The sequence below is a fragment of the Leptosomus discolor genome, chromosome 4, assembly GCF_034619465.1.
Source record: "Leptosomus discolor isolate bLepDis1 chromosome 4, bLepDis1.hap2, whole genome shotgun sequence".
NCBI classification, from domain to species: Eukaryota; Metazoa; Chordata; class Aves; order Leptosomiformes; family Leptosomidae; genus Leptosomus; species Leptosomus discolor.
Genome location: NC_141394.1, coordinates 75,773,217 through 75,795,727, shown reverse-complemented (window position 1 = coordinate 75,795,727; position 22,511 = coordinate 75,773,217). Strand labels below are relative to the sequence as shown.

At 40.6% G+C, this 22,511-nt stretch overlaps 1 protein-coding gene across 4 annotated transcripts in view; it reads left to right on the top strand.

Moving 5' to 3' along the window:
• The first annotated feature begins 230 nt into the window (after positions 1-230).
• The window catches only part of MAEA (macrophage erythroblast attacher, E3 ubiquitin ligase), a 53,578-nt gene continuing 31,297 nt past the window's right edge, over positions 231-22,511 (top strand). For 3 of the 4 annotated variants that reach the window (XM_086463779.1, XM_086463778.1, XM_086463777.1), the window contains exons 1-3: positions 231-305; positions 16,883-17,065; positions 20,664-20,867. In XM_086463779.1, coding sequence (XP_086319905.1) covers positions 237-305; positions 16,883-17,065; positions 20,664-20,867 — 456 coding nt within the window. In that variant the 5' untranslated portion in view covers positions 231-236. The remainder of the gene's footprint in view (positions 306-16,882; positions 17,066-20,663; positions 20,868-22,511) is intronic. The other variant, XM_086463780.1, reaches the window with a different exon arrangement.

The window sequence follows — 22,511 nt, the reverse complement described above, 5'->3', positions numbered from 1 at the left end:
TGTTGCTCTTCCGCCACCACCGTCCCGCGGAGCGTACCACGCCGCCGCGGCGGTAGGGGGGCGGGGGGGCGGGCCGTGCCCAGGAGCGAGCGCCGTTGGTTCGTCCCGTCTCCATGAGGGATGGGGCGGAGGAAGGCCGTTATTGCCCGTCATGCCGCGCGCGCTGTAGGTAGCTCCCTTCGGTCCGGGCTGGGGGAGGGCGGGGGAGGAGGGAGGAGGTTGGTGCCTAATCCAAGATGGCGGTGCAGGAATCAGCTGCTCAGCTCTCAATGACTTTGAAGGTGCAGGAGTATCCCACTCTCAAGGTGGGTGCCGAGCCTCCCCCCGCCTCCCCCGGCGCGCAGGAGAGGGGTGAAGCCGTTCGCGTCCCGCCGGAGCGGCGCTGAGGAGGAGAGGAGGGCTTGGCGAGCCGGCCGCTCCGGCCCCCCTTCCTTCCCGCTCCCCGCCTCAGGAGCCCCCGGGGCTGCGGGGTGGGGGTGGGGAGGGTTTCCCACCCCGCAGTTGCCCGCACGTCCCCCTATTCCTCCGCTTGACGTCTCGGCTTGTGCCGCCACGGCTTCTCCTCTTCCCCTCCCCCTGCGCGGAGGGTGAGGGACGTGCCCAGAATATGCTGCTCTCCCGGGTGGCTCCGTGCCCTGAGGTGAAGGGGGAGGCCCCAGGGCCGCGCTGGGGACACAGAAAGGGTCGTTGGGAGCTGGAGGAGCTGGCCGGGGACGGAGAGAAGTCAGATCGGGTCCCTGTGGCAAGGCGAAGCTGTGGTCGCAGGGTGATGGGGCGGCGGGGGGGGGGGGGGGGGGCGGGCGGAGAGGGTTCGGAGGGAGTCAGGCTGGGGGAGAGGGTTGAGGGGCGTACGAATGATGGCTCAGGACGACGGGGGTTTGCTTTAAATGCTCACCCCAGATGATTAGCTGAATCTACGTGGCGTTGTTAGGAGACGTGTTAAAGGGGAGGGAGTGGAGGTGGTAGTAGAATATGGTTCCCTGGCTTCTTGGTCCCCCAAAGATGGAGATGAGCTTAAAACATAAAAAGGGGCAAGCGTACTGGAAAAGGCTGGAGGCCTGTAGAGCCGAATAAGCGAAATACTTACGGTTTGGTAAAAGCACGGAGTGTTCGTTAGGGTATTGGGTCTGTCTGAAGGATGGTAGTTTCCCAAGACTGCATAGCTGGTCTTTGGCTTTAACTAGGTGTTGTAAAGCAAATGAAGGACTCGGTACTGAGCGTTAAGGTCATCGCCTCTAAGAATTGTTGAACTGGAAGGATGATGCTTGTAGGGATCAATGGAAACCTTTGTTTGAAGACTTGTGTTTATGTACAGTAGGTCTACCACATTAATAGCAGTAACTGTAGGAGGGAGCGAAGAGAAGGATCTGTATTGCGAAATGCTTGTTTAAACATCTCTCATGTTAGTGTGTCAACATTTTTTCATTATAGAAGGTGTTTATGCAAAGTAAACTTTGTTGTGCTGAGATCATGCTGCGCTTTCACACAGTGAGTGCTGTGTGCTTTTTGCAGCGTTTGTTTTGCAGGCTTTCTAGCCATGTCCTTCTGGTGCATGTCCTCCCTCTCCACTCTCCTGGCTTCATTCTACTTAGATCCAAGAAGCAGCAGGACAAAGTGTTGATTCCTATTTTACATGTGAAGGCTTCTTTCTGTCATCATGAAGTACTTTAAAGCTGACAGCATCAGGCTTAGATTTTAAAATAGCTGTAAAGAGTGCTCTAGCACTTTCCACAGCCAGAACAATGTGAAGGCATTTAAAGTTAAGAAGATCATTTTAAGACTGCATTTTAGATGTGTTCCAGTTGTTATCACAGCTTTGCTTGTTACATTCCTGAAAAATTACTGGCAGTGAGGATCAGTGAGTTTTTGTTTTGCTGCTTGTGACTTAAGATGAATTGTCAAGATGCCAGCCATTTAAAAGGTAGAGAATATTTTTGGACTAAATCTTTTATTTCCACAAGCATTCTTTTTCCCCCAAAAATCTTAATAAAAATATACATAAGAGAATGGAATGTTGTTTGCAAAGCTGGGAAGCTAAATAGTAAGAGGGTGAGACATCCTTGCACCGAAACTCTTAATTTCCTAGCAAAGGTGATGTTTATTGATTCTTCCCACCACCCATTCAACTTCTGGGTTGTTCCTGTAATCTTTAATAGCATTTTTCATTGTTTAAAAGACCTGCCAGAACAGTGTCTGCACCAGTCTTTTGAATGTATCCTCTTAAATGTTCTTAACTGTGAGTCATATATCAAAACATTTTAGTGGTGGAGGTGAAAAAGCAGCAGGGAGAAATGAACACAAAGGCTGAAGTCTACTAAAGTAAGTTGATATCAAATCCCATTTTGTTCATTGAGGCAGGTGCCTACAAGTTTCTGTGGACTGAGCCTCTGTGAATTTTTATTTCCAGTTTATTCAAACACTGTGAAATGAATGAGTATCACTTTTGTTTCGTTTTGTCCACCAACACAGTAGCTGAGATATTTCTCTTGGAGCTCTGGACACTGGTGATTTTCCCTGGTGCGAGTAAAATGTAAAAGATTGTAGACTTGTATTTATATCCTTCCTGTTTCCTCCCTCTAGCTTCCTCATGCCAACATCACTAGATAATAGTTGTGTAAGAGCTCTGCATTTACAGTATGTTCCACAGAGTGCCTTTCAGAGAAAGAGTGCTTGAAACTGCAGAGGGAAATCCCTTTTCCATAGCTAAATTGTGATTGCTGCAGGAGTAGAAATGCTTCAGCCATTCTTCAACAGTTAAGCTCAGGGGAAGTAAATAGACTTCTTCAGCTGAATCTAGGGAAGCAATTTAAGTGGACAAAATAATACTCGAATATTCCCCCCTCCGCTCCAGTCCTTTCTCAAGGACAAGAAGGTTGCCAGCTATTCTTTCTCCGAAGTGCTTTAGAATCTTTTTTTTTTTTTTTTTTTAGAAAACCAAACCCTACTGATAGAAAATTATGCTAGTCTCATAAGAGAGCGTGTATCATGAAAGCTGGCAGTTTAAAAATGAATGAATGCGAACATTGTTGTCGTAGTTCTTTGCTGAAACAGTAATAAACAAGGGATGACAGGAAGCTAGATAATTAATCCGTATCTTTGGAATTGTGAATAACTGCTAAGCTGAACTAGCAAACTATATGGAATAAGACCCTAAAACTGGAAGATGGAAGATCTGAAAGCACGGGTGATCACTTGTGAAAATATTCTTGTCTGGGCTGTTCATTGGCAACAGTTTAGGGTTAGCTGGGCTGCAACTGCATTAAAAAACAGCTGATCAAAAGGAGAGCTGTAGAAGCACAGAATACTTCAGCACCTTCTCAGAGCTGCTGTTTGGCTTCTTTTGTTGGCAGCTGTGGCAGGGGAAATACTGGCAGCAGATTTAATAAGATGTTAATTTCTCGTGGAAATGCGATGTTTACCTGATTGCTGAAGAGGGGAGCAGACAGGAGAGTAGGATTAAATGAGGTGTACGTTGTTTCTGTCCTGAGTCCATGGAATTGCAGAATAACTGAGGTGAGAAAGGACCTTGGGAGACCGTCTAGTCCAATAGCCTCCCCTCAAAGCAGAGTCAGCTAGAGCAGGTTGCCCAGAGCCACGTCCAGGCTGTTCTTGAGTATCTCAAAGATGGAGACAGCAGCCTCTCTTGGCAAACCGCTGTTATGATATTAAAAAAAAAAAAAAAAAACCTTTTGTTTACATGGAATTTTGTGTATTTCGATTTGTGCCTGTTGTATATTGCCCTTTTACTGGGCACTGCTGAGAGTAGTCTGGCTCCATCTTCCTTACTCCCCCCATCAGGCATTTATACACATTGGTAAGACTTTCCCTGAGTCTTTTCTTCTTGAGGTTAAACAATCTTAGCCTCTTCATATGTCAGATGTTCCAACCTGTTAGTAATCTCTGTGGCCTTCTGCTTTACTCGCCCCGGAACATCCATGTCTCTCTTGTACTGGAGGCCCAGACCTGCACACAGCACTTTGGATGGGTCTAACTCGTGCTGAGTAGAGGAGAAGGATCACCTTCCTTGACCCGCTGGCAACGTTTTTCCTAGCACAGCCCAGGGTGCCGTTGGCCGCCTTTGCTGTGGGGCTCTTGGCTCTTGACTGTTGCTGTCTCATGGGCAACTTGTCCACCAGGTCTCCCAGGCTCTATTCTGCGAAGCTGCTTTCCAAGATGTTGGCCTCCAGCGTGTAGTGGACATGTGGTTGTTCCTTCCCAAGCATAGCACTTGGCATTTCCCTTTGTTGAATTTCATGAGGTTCTTGTTTGCCCATTTCTCCAGCCTGTTGAGGTCCCTATGGAAAGTGACACAACCATCTGGCATGGTAACAACTCCTCCCAGGTTTGTGTTATTTGCAAACTTTGGAGGTGAACTCTGACCCATCATCTAGGTCACTAATGAAGATGTCAAATGGTTCAGGTCAACTTCTTTTCCCACTGAAGCAAAGGTGTGTGATTAATTTATCGTATAATTGGTTGCACTGGTTGATTTTTTTTTTCCCCCCTGCAGTTTATAAGCTGCACTATAAGTTGTTGGTTTTGAACATAACTTTGTACTTTGATATTATGAGCCATAGGGTACTTTTGTCAAAATTTCAAACGTAGCAGCAAAAGCTGTTCAGTGAAAGTGGTTCAGGCAGAACTTGAGAAGGACAGAAGTAACAGAACTTGTAACATCTAATTCACTGTCAGTATGTCAGTGTACAAATAAAATATATTTATGACACTTCTGGATCACTACCTGATTTGTAAAGTGCTTTTCAAGTAGGAGGTTGACACAGTAAGCTAAACATGGATATTGGTAGCAGTCAGCTCTGTACTAACTCGGTGTGGACGCTCATATCTCTCACTAAATCTGTTTTCAGCCTGGGTGCTCCGACTCACCGAGCGTGCCTTGGATGTCCGTACCGGGCATTCACGTGAGGCTGAATAACACTCTTCCTGTTTCGACACCTCGTGCGTGCGTGTTGGCAAACAGGCGTGACGTCTTTTGTGCTGCTGCTGTTCTGTGCTGGGCTCTGTGTGTCTTTTAAGAAAAATCTGATACTGCGGGACTTCAGGAGTTTGACACTGCAAAGCAGCTAAAGTGGGAGTTGGCTCCTGTGGGAGTTGGTCTCTCTTCCACTCCTGCCCAATCCCTATAAAACACATTGGAAAGTGATTAATGAAGAAAGAAAACACAGTAAAAGGCGATAAGTAACAGTGTGGCCATGAGATAGAGACATTGCTTGATTATTGGCACTCCATTTTGCCTGTAGAAAAATACTTCAAGAAAAATACTTTCAGACATTTTACAAAAGACCTCCTGTTAGTATCTTCAAAGTGAATACTTATCTGATGTTGCAATTCACAGTTGCAGTGTACTTAATTTGTAGTGTTTTCACAGGCCAGTGCCCTGTGATCTTGTGAGTTTGGTTTATGTATGTTTTCTGGTATAGGAACAATATGTTTGTTTGGTAGATAACATGTCGGGGTCTTTAAATGTTGACATAAAGCAAGAGTATCTGTGAAATCTTTGATTCTTTGCGTAGTGATTTTTTTTTTTTTTTTTTTTCCCCCCCCAAGAACTGGGAAACAGAAGTAGGGATGAGCTTCAAACATTTGCTAGATATTTTAGTGGGAGGAAAATGCCTCACAGCTTAGTGTGGGAGGAGTGGAGCTCTTACTGGATGTTATGAACCACCCAGTGTCAATTTTCCTTATCTCTCTAAACCTCTTCCTGTGGTCTTTCAATTCAGTAGTCCCTACATCAGTCAGCATAACAGTGCACCTTTTGGGCCTGCAGACTTAGGAGTGTACTGTTTTGGCAGATGGGTGTTTGCTGTAAGGGCACACTGGCAAAATCCATCAGTCCTTGTAAACTTAAACTGCCTTCATTGTACACTTGGCCTCCCGTAGCTTACAGCCTAGAGATACGCTGTATAGGAACTATTTGCTAGCCCAGAATGTGAAATACACTGTGTTACTTGGTTGCTTACAGTATGTTACTGCTTATTTAAATAAAGGAGGTTTTAAAGATACCTTTATTTCCCTAGCCGTTAATTTAACTGCTTCACAACCTACTTTTGATTCACTTCACCTTTTTGAGTGCTTTGTGGATTACCTTGAGTTGTAAACCAGTGAGAACTAAAGTAAAACAGAGAATATATTTAGCAGAACTTTGGTCATTCATATATTCTGATACAGGTCTGCTGAATCAATAATCCTTAATTATTTGTCTTAAGAGAAATGATGGAATAGCTTGTTTTGGGAGCAATCTGATTGGAAATGGGATCTCTAGCCTAAAGGCTTCAGCCAGTATCGTGGTGTCTGGACTGTGTAAACACACAGGAGGACAACAACCTCTTTCGTTTAAAGAGGTGATACTGTGATTAAAATGAACAAATATTTGGAGAGGAAAGAAGGGTCAAAACAAATGAAGAAACTTGCTCAGGACACATACCTGCTGTGTGACCTTAGTGTGGCAACTCGACTGCTTCTTTGGACAGGGAGGAATGCTCAGGTTTTTGTTAGTACTCCCAATATTTCTACTGAAAGGGGAAAAGCAAAGAAATTCCTTTGGAGTCCAAGATGGCAGCTATAAAGAAGTGTATTGAAAATGATTGCTCTCTGATGTCCCTGGTGTGGCTCTAGGCAGGACTCTAAAGCGGCTGTCACTTTGCTTACATAAGGATGCAAGACAGTTTTATATAACTGTAAAATGTTTTTGTAAAGCACTTGATTTTTTGTTGTTGGAAGTCTTGTTCAAAAGTTCACAGTGTATTCAGTAGTAAGTTACTAGCAGTTTGTGTAAAAGAATAATATTTTAAAGGATTATAATTGCTTCTGTTGAGTAAGTACATGTATAGCAGATGGATAGTCCAAGAATTTTTGCTGCTAATTCTCTCCTGTATTGAAGTAGCAGCTTTGAATATTACAATAATATTTTCTTTCTGGACACAACTGCTCTAGAATATGCAGTACTGTCTTCCTGAGTTGTAAAACTGATGTGTTTTTTACTAAGGGAAGCTGCTAGGCTTTTCACTTTAAAACCATTGAAACTGGTTTTTAAAAATAACTATTTTTTTTAAATCTGAATGATCTGTAACTGCATTTCGGTTTATGAAAGTATTTTGTCTGTTTTGATCTGTATCTCTTCAACAGTTTATATTAATGCTTGTACCTAATTGAGCCTAAATCTAGCCATTACTCTTAAGCTCCTCATTCCTGAAATATACTGCTTCTCCTTTCTTTTAACTTTCTTTTCCTTTTCTAATTTTGCCTAGAATAAGGAAAAAATATTACTATTTCAAGGGACTGATAAAAGCTACACATGAGAAGATTTCATTTTGTGAATAAGTGGTGATATAATTTGTTTTGGATGAGTTCAGTGACAAATAATGATGCTGACTCGGTTCTGAAATAATCCCAAGAGTTTGGAGGCAGAAATAAAGTCTATAAAATACCAAATTTCAGTAATTCTGCATAGAAATGCTCAATTGTTATTGGTTTGAGGGAAAATTTGCAATAGTTTATTGTACCTTGCCTCATTTTTTGAATGACATCACTTACAATAGATGTCCTTTACTTCTCTGTTTTGTTTGAAGATGAGCATGGTGATACGATTTAGTCTCAAGGAAACACCTTAATGCTCAAAGGTGTTTCTTGCTGGGTTTACCTCTTTTTCTTGATGCTGTTTACCAAAACTGTGTAGGAGATGCTTAATTTTTCTTCCGTATTCCCATACTTCCTCTTTCCTCTTGCGTAAAGTAGAGCTAAGTTATCTTTGCTTCTGTTTTTCTGAAAGGCAGTTTCATCCCTGCACTTCTTACTTTCTTTTCCCCACTTGTCTGTGGCTAGGCTTAATTTCATATAAGGGCACAATATATGGTATTTGAAAAAGCTTGTTTGTACTTCAAAGTCTTCAACTGAGTTATCTTGAAGACTGGTAGATTCATACAAATCTCTGGTGCTTTTCAGGTGTTATAAGCTAACACAGTTGAGGAGAGGAGGCACATCATTTTTCTGACCCTTGAAAGGAGAGCATAGTTCTGTAATGATTCCCCTCACCTAATCTGGTAGGACTCTTTATTTTATTTTTCTTGAAAACTTTTTTCTTCCCACTAGTTACATGAGTTCATGTACCTGAAAAGATTTTTTTTTTTTTAAATCCATTTCACACTCCCTTCTGCCCATGGTTCAGCTCATTTGAAAAGATAGAAAATGAGGGTATTTGTGTTTTTTAAAAAAAAAAAAAATTCCACGCTTTATGTGGCAAGGAGTTACTTTCAGCTAGGAGACTGTAACTTTAAAGGAGGGTGATTCACACACATCAATAAAGTCGGGACATATAGTTAAAACTTCCCTGCATATGAGTTGGTGCTGCTGTCAAGTTAGACCTGATTAACTTCTTTCTCCCAAATACAGGAGGAAACGGGATGTTCTTTTACAGAATTGCAAACCTATGTAAAAGATGCTTGTTTCTGTTGTCTGTACTGTTTCCTGTGAAAATCAGGTTTTTTTAAAAAAGAAAAACCTGTTAACAGGAGGCTGGGGAATGATTAATGGTCTTACTTTCACCACCAAATAATTCTTCCTTACTCTTACTCTATAATATCCAACAGCCAAACAATAGGTATACAAACTGGGTTTTACTTTCTTTCTGCTACATCTGAACTGGTTTCCTATATGCAGTCACTGTTGGGTTGAAACTTTTTGATTAATGTTGTGGTCTGAAAGAGATTATTGGGGTTTTAGTTTCTGTTTTTATTTGGAGTTCTTTAGGCTTGAATCTGTGTAAGTGAAGAAGGAATCCAGCCTGTGTTGACCAGATCAGTTTGAGAACTGGTGTGCTAAAGGTCTAGTGTGAGGATAAAGGCCTCCATTTTTCACGAAACTAACTATGAAAGAAACATGTGCAATTCAGTCGTGCCATATTGCTGTGTAGCAGTTAGGAAAACTTGTGGACGGCATCAGGCTGGTATTTGAAGTTTCACACAGTAGCCACTACACTTTGGCCTAACATTCCACACCTCTACAGGAGTGGAAATGCAGTATGTAACACTTATAAATAAGCTTATTTGGCTTAGGGAAAATCCCTTTCTCCTGTGTCCAGTCCTCCTCTTAATTCTCTGGAAGTTCTCTGATAAATGCTGAAGTGGTCTGAGGATTTTTTTTGATAGCTGTGGAAGAAACACAAAACAGAAGACATTTCAGTGCTTCTACTTTCTTAAATAAAATTTCAGGGAGATTCTTAATACACCGAATTGATTTTTACCTTCCAATCAATGGCTTATTGATACAGAAATACTATCCTGACTAAGTATGGAATAATGTACATCAGTTAATGTGACTTATAAAAAGGAGAGTTACGCCATGCAAAGATACTGAACTTCTGTGTTTAAAAAAAAAAAAAGAGGTGGTGAGGTGATGGTGGGTTTGGTTGATAGTTTATTTCTGTTACTGTTTGTGGAGATATCCCTTACCAGGAACTCTTGAAAGAAAGAAGACCAAAGTCCTTATATGGATAGGTAACTGGGCAAAGTAAGAAACAAACATCAAGATTCAGTAGCCAACCTCTGTAATGGAAGAAGGTTAGTGTTAGGGTTCTGCTGGCATCTCTGCCAGTACTGCTGATACTCAGCTGTTTGAACAGCCTGGAAAAGAGAGTGAGGGCCGAGATGATCCAGTTTCCTTGATGATAATCAAGGTATTACAGATACAACCCAAGTGTGTGTGAAGCATTAGAGAAGAATGAGAGACTGCATGGGTATTAAAATATATGTAATTCAATATAGACAAGTGCAGTATGATACAGGTTTTAGGTATAGTGGAAAGAAAAACGATCCTAGTCTTACATACACAATAACCAAGTTGGAAGCGATCATCATTGCTCAGTGGGATTTTGGCATTACAGTGAATGTTTTCTGGGAACAATCAGGTTAATGTTGACAAATGTAGGACAAAAGTGTTGGGAAAGGGAAGAGTGGAGAACCTCATTATGTAGCAATGAGAATCCATGGTTCCTTCTTCTGTCAAGTAGTGTGAGTTACTCTTATTTTCTCCCTTCCCTCATCCTGGAAAAGGATGTAGTAGAACTGGAAAATGTCTACAGAAGGGCAAGAATTATTAGAGATATGGAATGACTGTCTTCAAAGAATGGTTTAGAAAGAGCATCTTCAGTCTCAAGAGACATGAAAGGCACAGGAGAGACTGAATGTTCCCTTTTTTGCTTCCAAAACAAGAACAAAAGGGTTTCAAATCAGGCCAGCAGTTGACACCAAGGAGAGTTTCTTCACACAATGTGTGAGGCTGTGAAATGGCTCACCACGGGATGTTGCAGTGCTAAAACTCTACAGGTCAACAGCAACCAGCAGAGCTCATGGATGAGAGAGACCCTGCAGTGTTTCTACTGTAAAACTCCCACTTCTGGCTCAAGAAGTCCAAAGAGACTACATGGGATTAGTAACATTTTCTTGCCTTTTTTCAAGTGCCATGCTGGCGGCCTTCTGGACTTGTTCCAATTTGTCAACATCTCTTCTTTGGTGGAGTAGGGGGAAAGTGAGCTGAAAACCACCCTCAGTATTTCAGATGTGTCTGCATGACTGCTGAGCATAGAGAACAGTCACTCCTCTCAACCCACTGCTGATGCAGCCTGCTGTGTGGTTACCTTTCATTGCCACAAGAGTGTTGCCGATTGGTGTCCAACCTGCTGTCCATCAGAACCTCTGTGTCTTTTTCTGCAGAAGTGGCCCTAACCAGTTATTCCACAGCCTGCGCTGATGGATGGGGTGGTTTTGTGTTGGGTGCAGGGCTCTCGTTTTTGCCTTGATTGCATTTCATAAAGTTCTTGGTGTGTTTCTCCAGCTTGTAATTTCTTCTGAATGGCAGCTCTGCCACTCAGCATTATCAAGCACTCCACCAACTTGTTATCCTCTGTGAGGTTTCTGATTGTGTGTTCTGTTCCATGGTGCAGATGGTTGAAGAAGACATGTATGTTGGAGCTGATAACTGTCCTTGGGAGTCAAGCAGTACTTGTAATTGGCCAATTATTCTTTGAGCCTGGCTGTCCAGTCAGTCCCTAACCCATGTTGTATTCCAGCCATTCGGTCTACATCTCCCTGGTTTGGCTACAAGGGTGCTGTCGGAGACAGTGTCAAAAACCTTGCTAAGCTTAGCATGAAAGACTGCCAGAGCACGCTGCTGTCATTCAGAGGTAGTCATTTCATCCCTGAAAGTGATCAGTGTTGTCAAGTTTGAATTGCTTATGGCAAATCTAAGCTGGCTATTCCTGGTTGGTTTTATATGCTTGGAAATGGCTTCCATCTGAATTTTTTTTCCATATCTTTCCCAAGAACTGAGATGAGGCAGACCAGCCCGTAGTTTCCATGATCTTCCACATTCTCTTTTTGGAAGAGGTGCAAGAAACTTGCCCTTCTTGGTCATTGAGGACTTTTCCTTGTTCACTGTGACATTTCAGAAATGATAGCAGCTTTACAGTGTAATCAATCATCTCCCTACCTTCTAGTCCCATGTACCTGTGTATCTTCAGCTTGCTTTAGACTTCTTGTTTAAATAGTGTTGGTCTACCCAGACTCAGTTGCTCATACACGATCAGGAAGGCTTAGGAGAAGACCTGACCAGTAAAAACAAAAGGCAATTAGACCTGAGACTTTCTGTTGTCCTTTGTTGCTAGATCGCAAACTCAAATCTGTAGATGCTTTTCTTCATCTTCCTTATACTGCTCATCTGTCTGTAAAGCCCTTGTAATTACCATTGCTTGTTAGTTTGAGCTCTAGTTGAATAAAATGGGTGTATATGTTGGCCACGATGGTAACCAGTGGTGGATTTCTAGCTGTGGCTTGGAATACTTGTCTTCCAGCCATGATGGACGACTAATAACACCTGTGCAAAGATCCTGCAACAATTCGTGTTTCTTTTGTTGTCTTGTGCTTTCTCCCAAGCAGAGAGCCCTTCAACAGTGTGTGTCTTCACTTTGTTTGGAAACTTCAGGTGCATAATGAGTGAGTGTGTGTCTCATGGAAGCTGCAACTGCTAAAACTTCACCACATTCTTGAGATACCGTTAAGCTGCTTAGTGGAATTCAAGGTGGTAAAACCAGCATAAGAAGTCCAGTCTGGTTGTCTGACTCCCACCAGCATAAATACCATTGAGGTAGCAGAGCTTTTTAAGCTTTGATCACTATAATTAATGAACTTCTGTGAGGGGAAAATTATTCGCGTTCTGCACTCCCTTTCTATACTGATAAAGGCTATAGATGGTATGTTCTCATGGCATGTTTCTCAAAGCCAGTTTTTTCTGAGCCTGTAGAGGAAAGCTTGGGCTGAGGTGAGAGTACTTACTGGCAGTCTTTCTCTATATACAGATTTATGGATGGAATACTAAGTGTGTGCATGTAGATACATTTAGAAAACCTTAAGAAGAAAAGAAAAATTAAGAATCTCATTAAAATGTTGATAACGGATGTAAAAATGAAGGTAGGTATGCATCATAGGATGCTGTGTAGAGGATTGACTGGTTTAACCTGATAATACCTATATTTCTTTAAATTTTTTTAGACTAATAAACACTTGGGAAGTATATACAGTTTGCTAACCATCAGGATACAACATATGCAAGCAAGACTTGCTGGTTCTTCTAGTTTTAATATGTAGTTGGAAAAATCAAGAAAATTATATCACTTAGTAAATGAGTGGCTTATTGAAAAATTTATTTTGATGGAAATGTTTTTAGTATTGTTATTAAACTCACTATATTTAAGGGTATTTCAAGTTAAATTTGTTGTGGCTTATTAGAAGAAATATTACCTACAGTTGCACAATTTGAACAGTTTTAGCTACTTCATGGTTTTGGAGCTAGTCGGTCTTGCCTTGGTACTTGATTCTCATTTAAGTGTTTGGGCTGAAGGCTAGATAGTTAACATCACAGTTGAGTTCCTAAGTGTAAGCTTGAAAACTGCCTCTGACATTGTTAGCTCTGCTGTCTTCTACTCCCTCCACTCAACAGCCAAGGTATCTCTCTCATGGCAGTCCTTCCTCCTCTTCCACTAGTCCAAGCTTTTAGACCCAGAAGGATCCTCTCCTAAGTCCTGTCTCCGCAGCTAGAGGTTGTTGGAGCATGTTCTGGGTCAGCACAGAAGAGTGTTCTGGCTTTCTAAAACCAGACTGAAGTTAACTCCTGAAATGAAGAAAATACTTGGATCAGGTTATTCATTCAGTTGTCTCTGCCTCTCTGTGAGCATTTAGCACCTGGAAGCTGTCATGCTACACTTGCAGAAGCCTCCAGCCAAGCAGACTTTCCTTCACATCACAGCAGCAAAATTTTGATCTTTGAAAAGCTTGTAGTACTGTCATTTTCCCCCTTGTGTAGGCTGTTCTAACTTAAGTCAAATTCCTTTTCTTTAGGTTTAAGTTTGACCTGGTTTAGTACATGCTTAAGTTGAATAATATGTCTGCAGCTGTGGAAGTTGGTGAACAAAAGCAGCAGAATCTGTTTAGTGGCACTGGATTTAAATGTGCTGCCCACTAATATTTTGCATCTCTCCTTTGCATCCTTTTATGTGCTCATGGTATAAGCCAACTGAAGTGTGGCTTTTTCAAGCTCTAGTGAGTAGGACAAGTTGGTATTGCGCTTTTAGAGATTACTTTCTGGTCAGTTCTTGCTGCTTTATTTCAGTCTTTTTCAGTGTTTAGTAAATGATTATCCCTTTTTCCTTAAGGTAATGCTTCCCTAGGCTGAGTTCTGTAGGTCAGTCTTGTCCTTAAAGAATAACAGAGTAATCCAGGCTTGGTCACAGAAGGGTACTGGCAGTGAAGATTGAAAGTCTGTAATACACTTGTGTCAGCTAATGATATGTAAAATTTGCAGCTCTCTCTTGGTCCAAAAAGTTTGGTGTTCACTGTTTATAACTGTGATACCTGAAAATTAAAGTGAACCATAATTTAAGAGTTTTTAGAACTTTATTTTCCAGAGTATCATTTTGTTATGTTCTCCTTCCATTTACTTTTGTTATTCAAGGGGGAAAAAACAGAATTACTGGTACAGTGCCTGTAACTTTTGAAGAGTTCTGTGGTAAAGCAAACCAGTGCTGGGAAACGGGGTCTCTTGGAGCATAGGAGCTGTACAAGTAACAAAAGAACCAGCAGATCAAAATGCAGAGTAGTGGTTGCCACTTCTAAATTCTGGCATTCAGAGAATCTAGTCCTGTGAAGTAAGTGTAAAAGCTGTACCTGGATGAGATTTACAAATATTCTCTAAAAACTGCTGGCTCTCCAGTAAGGAACAAGTTTTTTTTATCAAAAAACTCTGGTGAAGAGTAGTTACTGTCAGTTTCAGTTGTGAGAGTAATTTCATTGTACCTTTAACGTCATTTCACTTGTTATGGTACACTAAAATTATGTTTAGCAATGTATTTCTTTGTATTTACTTTCTGAATATATAGTAAAACAGTTCAACTCCTGGCCTGTTCTGCACAGGATATTCAAGTCTTTTTGGGGTAGGAACAAAAAATAAAAGTAAAACAAGATTCAAAAACCTATTGCACCTAGACACGTTATAAATGATGTATCATGATGCCAGCTGGAATTGAAAGTCCAGTTGTTCTAAATGTCACATGAACACAGACTGTACCAGAAATCGGCATGCTAAAGAGAGCATGGGAAACAAGAACTGCTAGTGCTCTTCTCTGCAGATAAGAAACTAGGGAAAAGGGAGATTACAGCTAGATTATTTTTTCTTGTTCAAACTGAATAGATCTGTGTGACCAGTTCAACTGACTGCTCAAAATTTAACAAAAATACTTTTTGTAGTCAGACAGATACCTCAAATCAATAGTAGCTTTTGAAAGTCTTGATTGATGTAGCTTTTCCGTGTGGTGTGGAAAGCAGATTAGCAAAGTACTTGCAGAAATTAAATTCAGTAGATGGAAGTAACTGAAGGAAATGTGGTTTTGAATGAATAGTAAGAAAAATGCAGGGGTAAAAAGGGAAGAAGTTGTCTTAATGTTGTCTGGCATCAAGTCTTGGAGTTGGAAACAAGCTTCCGTATTCAAAAGCATGAGACATTAAAATAATGCAGCCCCCCCCCCCCCCAAACACCCATTCAATCTATGGGTCTTTAAAACCTTTTATCTTTTTTTTGTGGAAATGGAAAATGGAAATAAGGGCTAAAGTTGGAATAAAAGATGATTATATAGACAATTGAGTAGGTGTTGAAGCCTATTAATTGTGGTGGTTTATGTGGTTTGAGTTTTCAGGGGGTGTGGTGCTGGGGTTTTAGGGGAGGATGCTTTAGCTTGATACTTCCTGTGGTAAGAGCTTGTTCTGTCATTTGTTTACGTCTTCATTTGAGATGCCAAAAAAACATTAAATGGATCATTTCAATATTTCTGAGAGGAAGAGGAGCCCTTTCGTATCTTATCGGGGTATCCTTGTGTTCTACTACAAATAAGAACAACCTATTGTAGGTCATACAAAATCCTGGAAAGCAAGTACTTTGGCTCATCTTCCTTACTCTGAACCTAAATTCTTTCTCAGTGCATCTCTAGTTGTGAATTGCAGTGGTTAGGTAGTAACTTATCTTCTAATAGAGCCCAAAAGGAGAGTGGACCCTGTAGGAAATTTGCATTTCTTACATGCAAATGATTACAAGGAAGAAAATGGAGGCAATCTTGATATAATTGCTTAGAAGTGATATATTCTTGAAAGACTTGTGATCAAACATATAGGTGGTATGTACCAAACAGAACACTGATTTGCGTTGCCTGTTTTACCTTTACTATGTGTAATCTGATTGCTACCTAAATTATGCCTTTGATTAATGGAAAAGCAAGTAAGATTATCATAACTACTTGAAAGAACTTCTCATGGACTTTTTCAAGATAAAAGCTATGGAATTAATTAAGTGTATAACACTGGAATGTTCTTAGTTCTAAAATTCCTGTTTCTGTGAAGTAGCAGAACTTCCTGTCTCTGTCTAAAGTGCTTATGCTGTTACTGTAGTGGAAGCAGCATGATGGGGGCAGCTTAACATTTACCGTAAGTTTCACCAAATCATTCACTACCCTAAAATTTGACCAGGCTGTAGACTAACCCGTGTAGGTGTCCTTAATGGCCCCCAGAAGCAGTTTGGGTATGGCTGTCCCATAAAGGCTTGGGACAAGTAGGGCAGGAGACCTCCAAGACTGGTCAGTCTCTAAGCCAAGGAATGGAGCCTTAGAGGAATTTAACAAACTTGGATACACAACATAGGCTTTTTTGACTAAAAGGAAACTTAGGTGGAGTTTCTCGTAGCATTCATTGTAGTCCTACTGGAACTAATATTAAAAAGTAGTCCTCCATGGGCAGAACTAGGTAGGAGACCTGTTAGATTTCCTGAATGACCAATAGTGTGCTATGTATGAGTTTTTTCAGTAGCCAATCTTTCATTATCCATGCTTTCTCAAAAGTAACTTTTTCTTCTTTTATGGACTCCTGAAGGAAAGAAAACTTTAAAAGCCATGTTCTGAAGGGTGATCTCTTAGTTGTAGTTAACTTGTAGCTTTCCTTTTTGAGAGATGCATTTGTCTTTGCTTTATGTTCTCGATGAACTGTTTCCATCAGTGCTTGCCACAGTCAAAGCAAGGTAGGTGAACTTGGTAACAGAAGAGAATCTACCAGCTTTTATTTCCTGCAGGTTTTTTTCATAACCTTTGAAGTGTTTGCTCCTTGCTGAGAGGGCTTAAATAAGGGGTTTGTTATGAGAACTCAAGTTCAATTAGCAACCTCTGGTGTCCTGGAACCTGGGTGTTCTGAATGCAACAGATAAACTCATCAGTCTCTTCAAACTCTAGAAGACCTGACTTTATTAAAATAGGAATTCTAATGACTTGATGTTTCTTGTTTAGGTGCCATATGAAACACTGAACAAACGTTTTCGAGCTGCACAGAAAAATATTGATCGAGAGACTAGCCACGTTACAATGGTTGTGGCAGAGCTGGAGAAGACGCTGAGCAGTTGTCCTGCTGTGGATTCAGTTGTTAGTCTCCTGGATGGAGTAGTTGAAAAACTCAGTGTTCTGAAACGAAAGGTGAGTTGTGTTCTACCTTGTGCTTGCTTTGTCTTTCCAAAGTTAACAGTAGTAGTTTTCTGCAATGCTGTTTGCTTGGATTTTCTTTCCAAGATAATGGTGTTACTGGCACTGTGGACAAAGGCCTTAGAATGCACAGCAAAACACCGAGACTTGATGTATCTTGCTTCACTGCACTTAGGGAACACGACTTGGTGTTCCACGACTGAGTATAACAAACCTCTGTTGAGAGATAAAATTAATATGTATTTATAATCCTGAAAAGGAATTTCTCTGCCCACAGAAAAGAAACAGAAACAAAATTAATTTATTTGTATCAATTCCTGCTTGTCTAGTGTAAAGTTTGGAGCAGTTGCATTAATTGATCGCTTGAGAAGCAAAAACATGTAGAAGATGAGTCTGAAAAATGTTTAAACCTCGTGGGTGGGTAGTTGTATGTGGTGTCGAGGCTTCTTTGCAGAAGGAAGTGCAAGATGTCCTGGGTTGCTATTTGAATGTTTCTTGTGTACACAAAACTTGCAGGTTGGAAGGTTCCAGAATATTGCTAAAAACTTTTTAAGCAACGTTTAGCAGGATAACCTGCTTCTAGCTGTTAAGCTTGAATGCTTGTATGAAATGCAGCTAAACTTTCATGCCTTTACCACATCTTTCTAAGAAGAATGAGTTAAAAACATGAACTATATAGTATAAGCCGTCCTTAGTTTGGATGGGAATATTACTCATCCTGGGACTCATCGGAAAGCTTACTTGAAACAAATCTTGCAGAAAAATGAAAATAGCTGTGTCGCCTGGCTTTAGAGAAGTGCTTCTCTAAAAATAAATAGATGAAAGAAATGGTAGCAGAGTAACTTCATTAAAACTTAAATGAAATAACCAACAGATATAAATCTTGAGATTATATTAAGTGAAGTGTCAAAAATACCTTGGAGGTTCGTAACAAGAAAATAACTCTGTCACGTATGTTGATTTGGGGTTTTCTGCTTGAACAGGTTAGCTAGGTGTTGAAAAGCTGTTCTGCAAAAGACTTCATAAATCTAATTGCTGTTTTCATCTTTGGTTTGTGAGACTTAAAGAGGTCTTGAAGGATATGTTTTCTTCACTTCTGTGTTACTTACAGAAAGAAATGACTGCTATTTCTGAAAGAGGTGTTAGTTTTCGCTTGTAGGTGTGTAGCAATGATGTGGAGGAGTAAGTTATTTACTTGTTAAATCTTTGCTGACTGCGGGGGTGTGTCTGAAGGCATTACTGAATATTTTGGGTGCAAGACTCCATTTTAGTGTGATTGCTCATTTGGTTTTGACTGCCTGAAAGACTGTGGGGAATCTTATAGCTGCTCAAAGAACAAAAGGCAAAAAAAATCTGTTTAACAGTAAAAGTCTTCTGAAATACAGAGGTCTTGTTTCTGCTCCAAACCCTCAACTCCAACTGTCTTCTCTGTAATCTCTGCCCCGAGCAAAATGATTGTTTTCTTTAGGGCCTTTGGACCCATGTGGGATCTCTGTTTCCTCCTGTGTTTAGACAAGGATCTGATGAACTGCTGAGATGGCCCTAATAGAATTAGATGGTTCCTTTATTTAACACCTTACTCGCTCTTAAAAAAGAGCTTTTCAACACAGCAGGTTTTTTGGGTTCTGAAAATGTTCCTGGGGAAACCTAGGCCTTTGTGTTTTCCCTTTTGTATCCTGTTTAATATGCTTGTTCCCTCAAGTTCTATTAATGTCCAGCAGGGCAAGTCCAGATTGACTTGCTTCAGAGGGTTTTGAAAACTATCTGTAGCCTTTCTGAATGCACTCGAAGGATCAAAAAACCAGCAAGAGCTGTATAAGTCCAGATACAAAACCATGGAATGAGAAGGGGCTCAACCTTTGTGCCTGGCTGCCTCGAATTCTCCTAGTTGTATTCAGGGTAATTCTGGAGGCTGCCTTTGCGTGTGATACTGCAGACATCTAACAAGTGAAAGTGAGTTTTGGCTTGAGTTAGTATTTGCTTGCTGAATAGGAAAAGACTTAGTTTATAATTTAAACAAAATACTGATCTCCCAAACCATATGTTACAAAACAAAGCTAAATTCGGTAATAGAAATAACTCAGACTTCAGTAATGAAAGTAACTCAGGCTATAGCTGTTTACGTGAATTTTAGTACAAGACTATCTTATACAGTGACTAGGGGTTTAGATACTTGAATTGGTATCAAGGGCCAGATCAGAGTCAGGCTTAAGTGGGGCAGATGCTTGGTAGGCTTTTCTTGCACAAGTTTTCATTTATTTCACTTGGCTTTTCAAATATTGATCCTTCCAGAAGAAGTCTCTAAATGAGCATGCGTGGTAAAAGCGTGAGCTCCAGAGCTGGAGCTGTTAGCCGAGGATGATACTGTAGCCTGAATAGCTTGAGTACTGGGAAGGCAGCTGTGCCAGCATGGAGGGCAAAGTGGGCTGCCAAAAGCCAGCCAGGTTATTTGGTCTGTGCTTGCTTGGCAAACCTGCACGGGCTTTCCTGCTGCTGTGCAGTTATTCAAACGCAAGCCAGCGAGTTTAAAGACACCACCAATCAAGCAACCCAACCTGAAATTGCATCACTAGTGATTTATCACAGATGGGAAAGGTGCTGAGCCTCCGTCGTCTTCCGGTTTGCTTTTACCTTAGCAAGCATACGAAAGTACCACTGGAGCCTGGCATGACCCACAATTGTCACACGCTGTACACTGAGTCAGCTAGCTTTGTATTACGATATGCCTGTAATAAAATTCCCTGGTAAAATTTGTAGCATGACTAATCAGGAAAGTAAGTATGACCTGAGTGTTTGTTTTTTAATTAACAGGAAAAAAAAAAGTTGTGCAGATATTTTGGGGTGTGTGTTTTGGACTGGGCATGCCAATGTGTTGGTTTTAGGAAAAAAAAAAAGTCATTCTGCTTCCTCTGGACAAATTTATTTCCTTAAGTAAGGCTCCTAACAGTAGATCCATGTTTCCAGAGTAGCAGAGGTAAGTGAAATAATACCAGTTTAACAAAGCTGTCAATTTTTGGAAAAACTGCCTTAAGGTCCTTGAGTTGAAGGTGTCAAGAGGCCAAATGTTTATATAATTTTCATTACTGCATGACTGATTAAAATAGCTCCAGTGTATTAGAAGTAATGTGGGTTTACCCTGCATCACTCTTCAGTAGAACTAATTCAGTAGGACAGCTGCTTGAGGAAGAAGCCATGCATAGGTTAGAGGTGGAAATTCATGATTTTCATCTGTGTGGACCAAATGACTGCAAACCTTCACAAAGCTCTTCGCAGACTATTACAGCAGTTGCTGCTGTAGTTGATACATTGCTGGTTTTGGACTAACTGCGCATTAAGCGGAAAAATGTGTATACTCATGATGTTAAATAAGTCAAAACTTTTATTTCTGTGCAAGAATATCTCAGAACTGGACCAGCCACGTTGAAACATTTGCACTGCCGTGGGAAATGTCTTTCTAAATGAAAGAAATGCTGTTGGGAGTAACTGTATAATTTGTAAAGAATGCTTACAAACAATTCTTACTGTATTTTGCTTTAAAAGCACATTGAAAATGTATAGCTCTTACTTGTAGCTGTTAATTTTTACTTTTTAGGCAGTTGAATCAATCCAGGCTGAAGATGAAAGTGCAAAACTCTGCAAACGTAGGATTGAACATCTGAAAGAGCATAGTAGTGACCAGCCAGCTGCTGCAAACATGTGGAAGAAGAAACGTATGGATCGTATGATGGTGGAACATCTTTTACGCTGTGGCTACTACAATACAGCTGTAAAACTAGCGAGACAAAGTGGTATTGAGGTTGGTAGCAATGTGCACTAACTTGCTAATGAAATGGTAGTAAAAAGGAAGTTGGTAAATAAGAGCAAGCTGCTTTAGCCCTGTAGCAGCTATTTTTGTGTTAGCATGCCTTTGTTTCAGATGTTTATCTGTTAATCTTTTTAGGCCTGAGTTTGTTCTCCTTGACTTGACATAAAATGTATTTTAATATATTAAGTTAATACTGAAGGCATAACTTTTAGTCACAAATTAAATGTGCTTGTAGATAAAAACCTTGCCCTGTTAAAACTTAGAATAATTCTCAAATGTCGTACAGAATTTCTTGTTAGATGCCTTTAGGCCGCTGATTAAGCAGTTGGTGGAGCTTCCCATCTGTCTAGTTACACTCAGGTGGTATGTGTAGGTGACCAGACTGAGCAGAACGGCATGTGCTGATTGCAGGGACTACTGTTGCATCCTACTATTTAATGCATCGAGAGGAAAGCTGACTTATGCTTTGGAAAATAAACATTGATACAATTTGCAGTTTTTAGTATCCAGTATATCTTACATGGTCCATAGAAACTTTTTGCTGTTTTGCTTATTTTGCCATTTAGGATTCTGTGGTTGCCACTTTTCTTTTATCTAGTTATCTGGTTGGTTTTGCTTCCATCTCGTTCCTTACAAAGTGTTTGGAGTTTGTGCACCTTCGTGTAGCTTCTTCACGCAGAGCAATGAATCCACGCTGTGGTCCTCTGACAGCCACAAGTATGTTAAAACTGATTCTGAAAGAATTTGCTGTTTTATTTGGAGAAACTGTGTTTCACTAATTTTAGGTAGCATTTGCTATTTGATCCTCGGTGATTCTTGAATCTTAACTTCTTTTGGTACTCCTGATTCCAGAAGGTATGCAACTCTTCTGCTTAAAATCTTTCTCCTGTAAAGATAAAGATGCTGAGAGTTTAATTGTATTATGTGACTTTGCCTTCCATAGGTGACATAGTTGAACACATCTCTCTGAGGTAGTGGAGGGGAAGATATTTTTGTTACTGGTGTCCAATAAGTGCCTGTTCTTTGTCTTCTACAACCAGGACATCTGTCATATGTCTCTGTTACCCCTTGGTGCTTTACCAGTCTGATCCTGTTCAACCAGCAGTGATTTCAGTAAATACCAAAAAGAAAGCAGCAAGTAGAAGTTGAATGGAAGGGAGAGAGGAAGTGGGTTACAAACTACTGATAGGAAGTAATCCTAAAGAAATTCACTGAGGAGGTTGCTGTGCCTCTCTAAAGATAGCCCGTGCACATGCATCAAAAAACCAACACAATTATTCTGGGATAATTGTGGCTGAATGGTCAGCAGCTCTTCCACTTCTGGTAGATGTTTCTTTCTGTTTTGAGCAGGAGCTCATCTCCTGCTGAATCATCATGTTACCTTGCCTACTAGGTCTGCTGAAAAAGCACTATGGAAATATGGAAATATTTTTCACTTTCATAGCATGTTCTATTATGCCTGATTAAGTAATGCTCAGCTCTGGTTTAGACAGAAGCATGGAAGTCCATCATGATACACTGTAAGACAGTGTGGTATGAAGCGTTGCACTTGTGAAGCCTTAAAGCTTTTCGTTCTGTTTGAAGAGAAACTTCTGTGGGTTTTTTTTTAAAAAAAAAAAATTAAATGAGCTTATT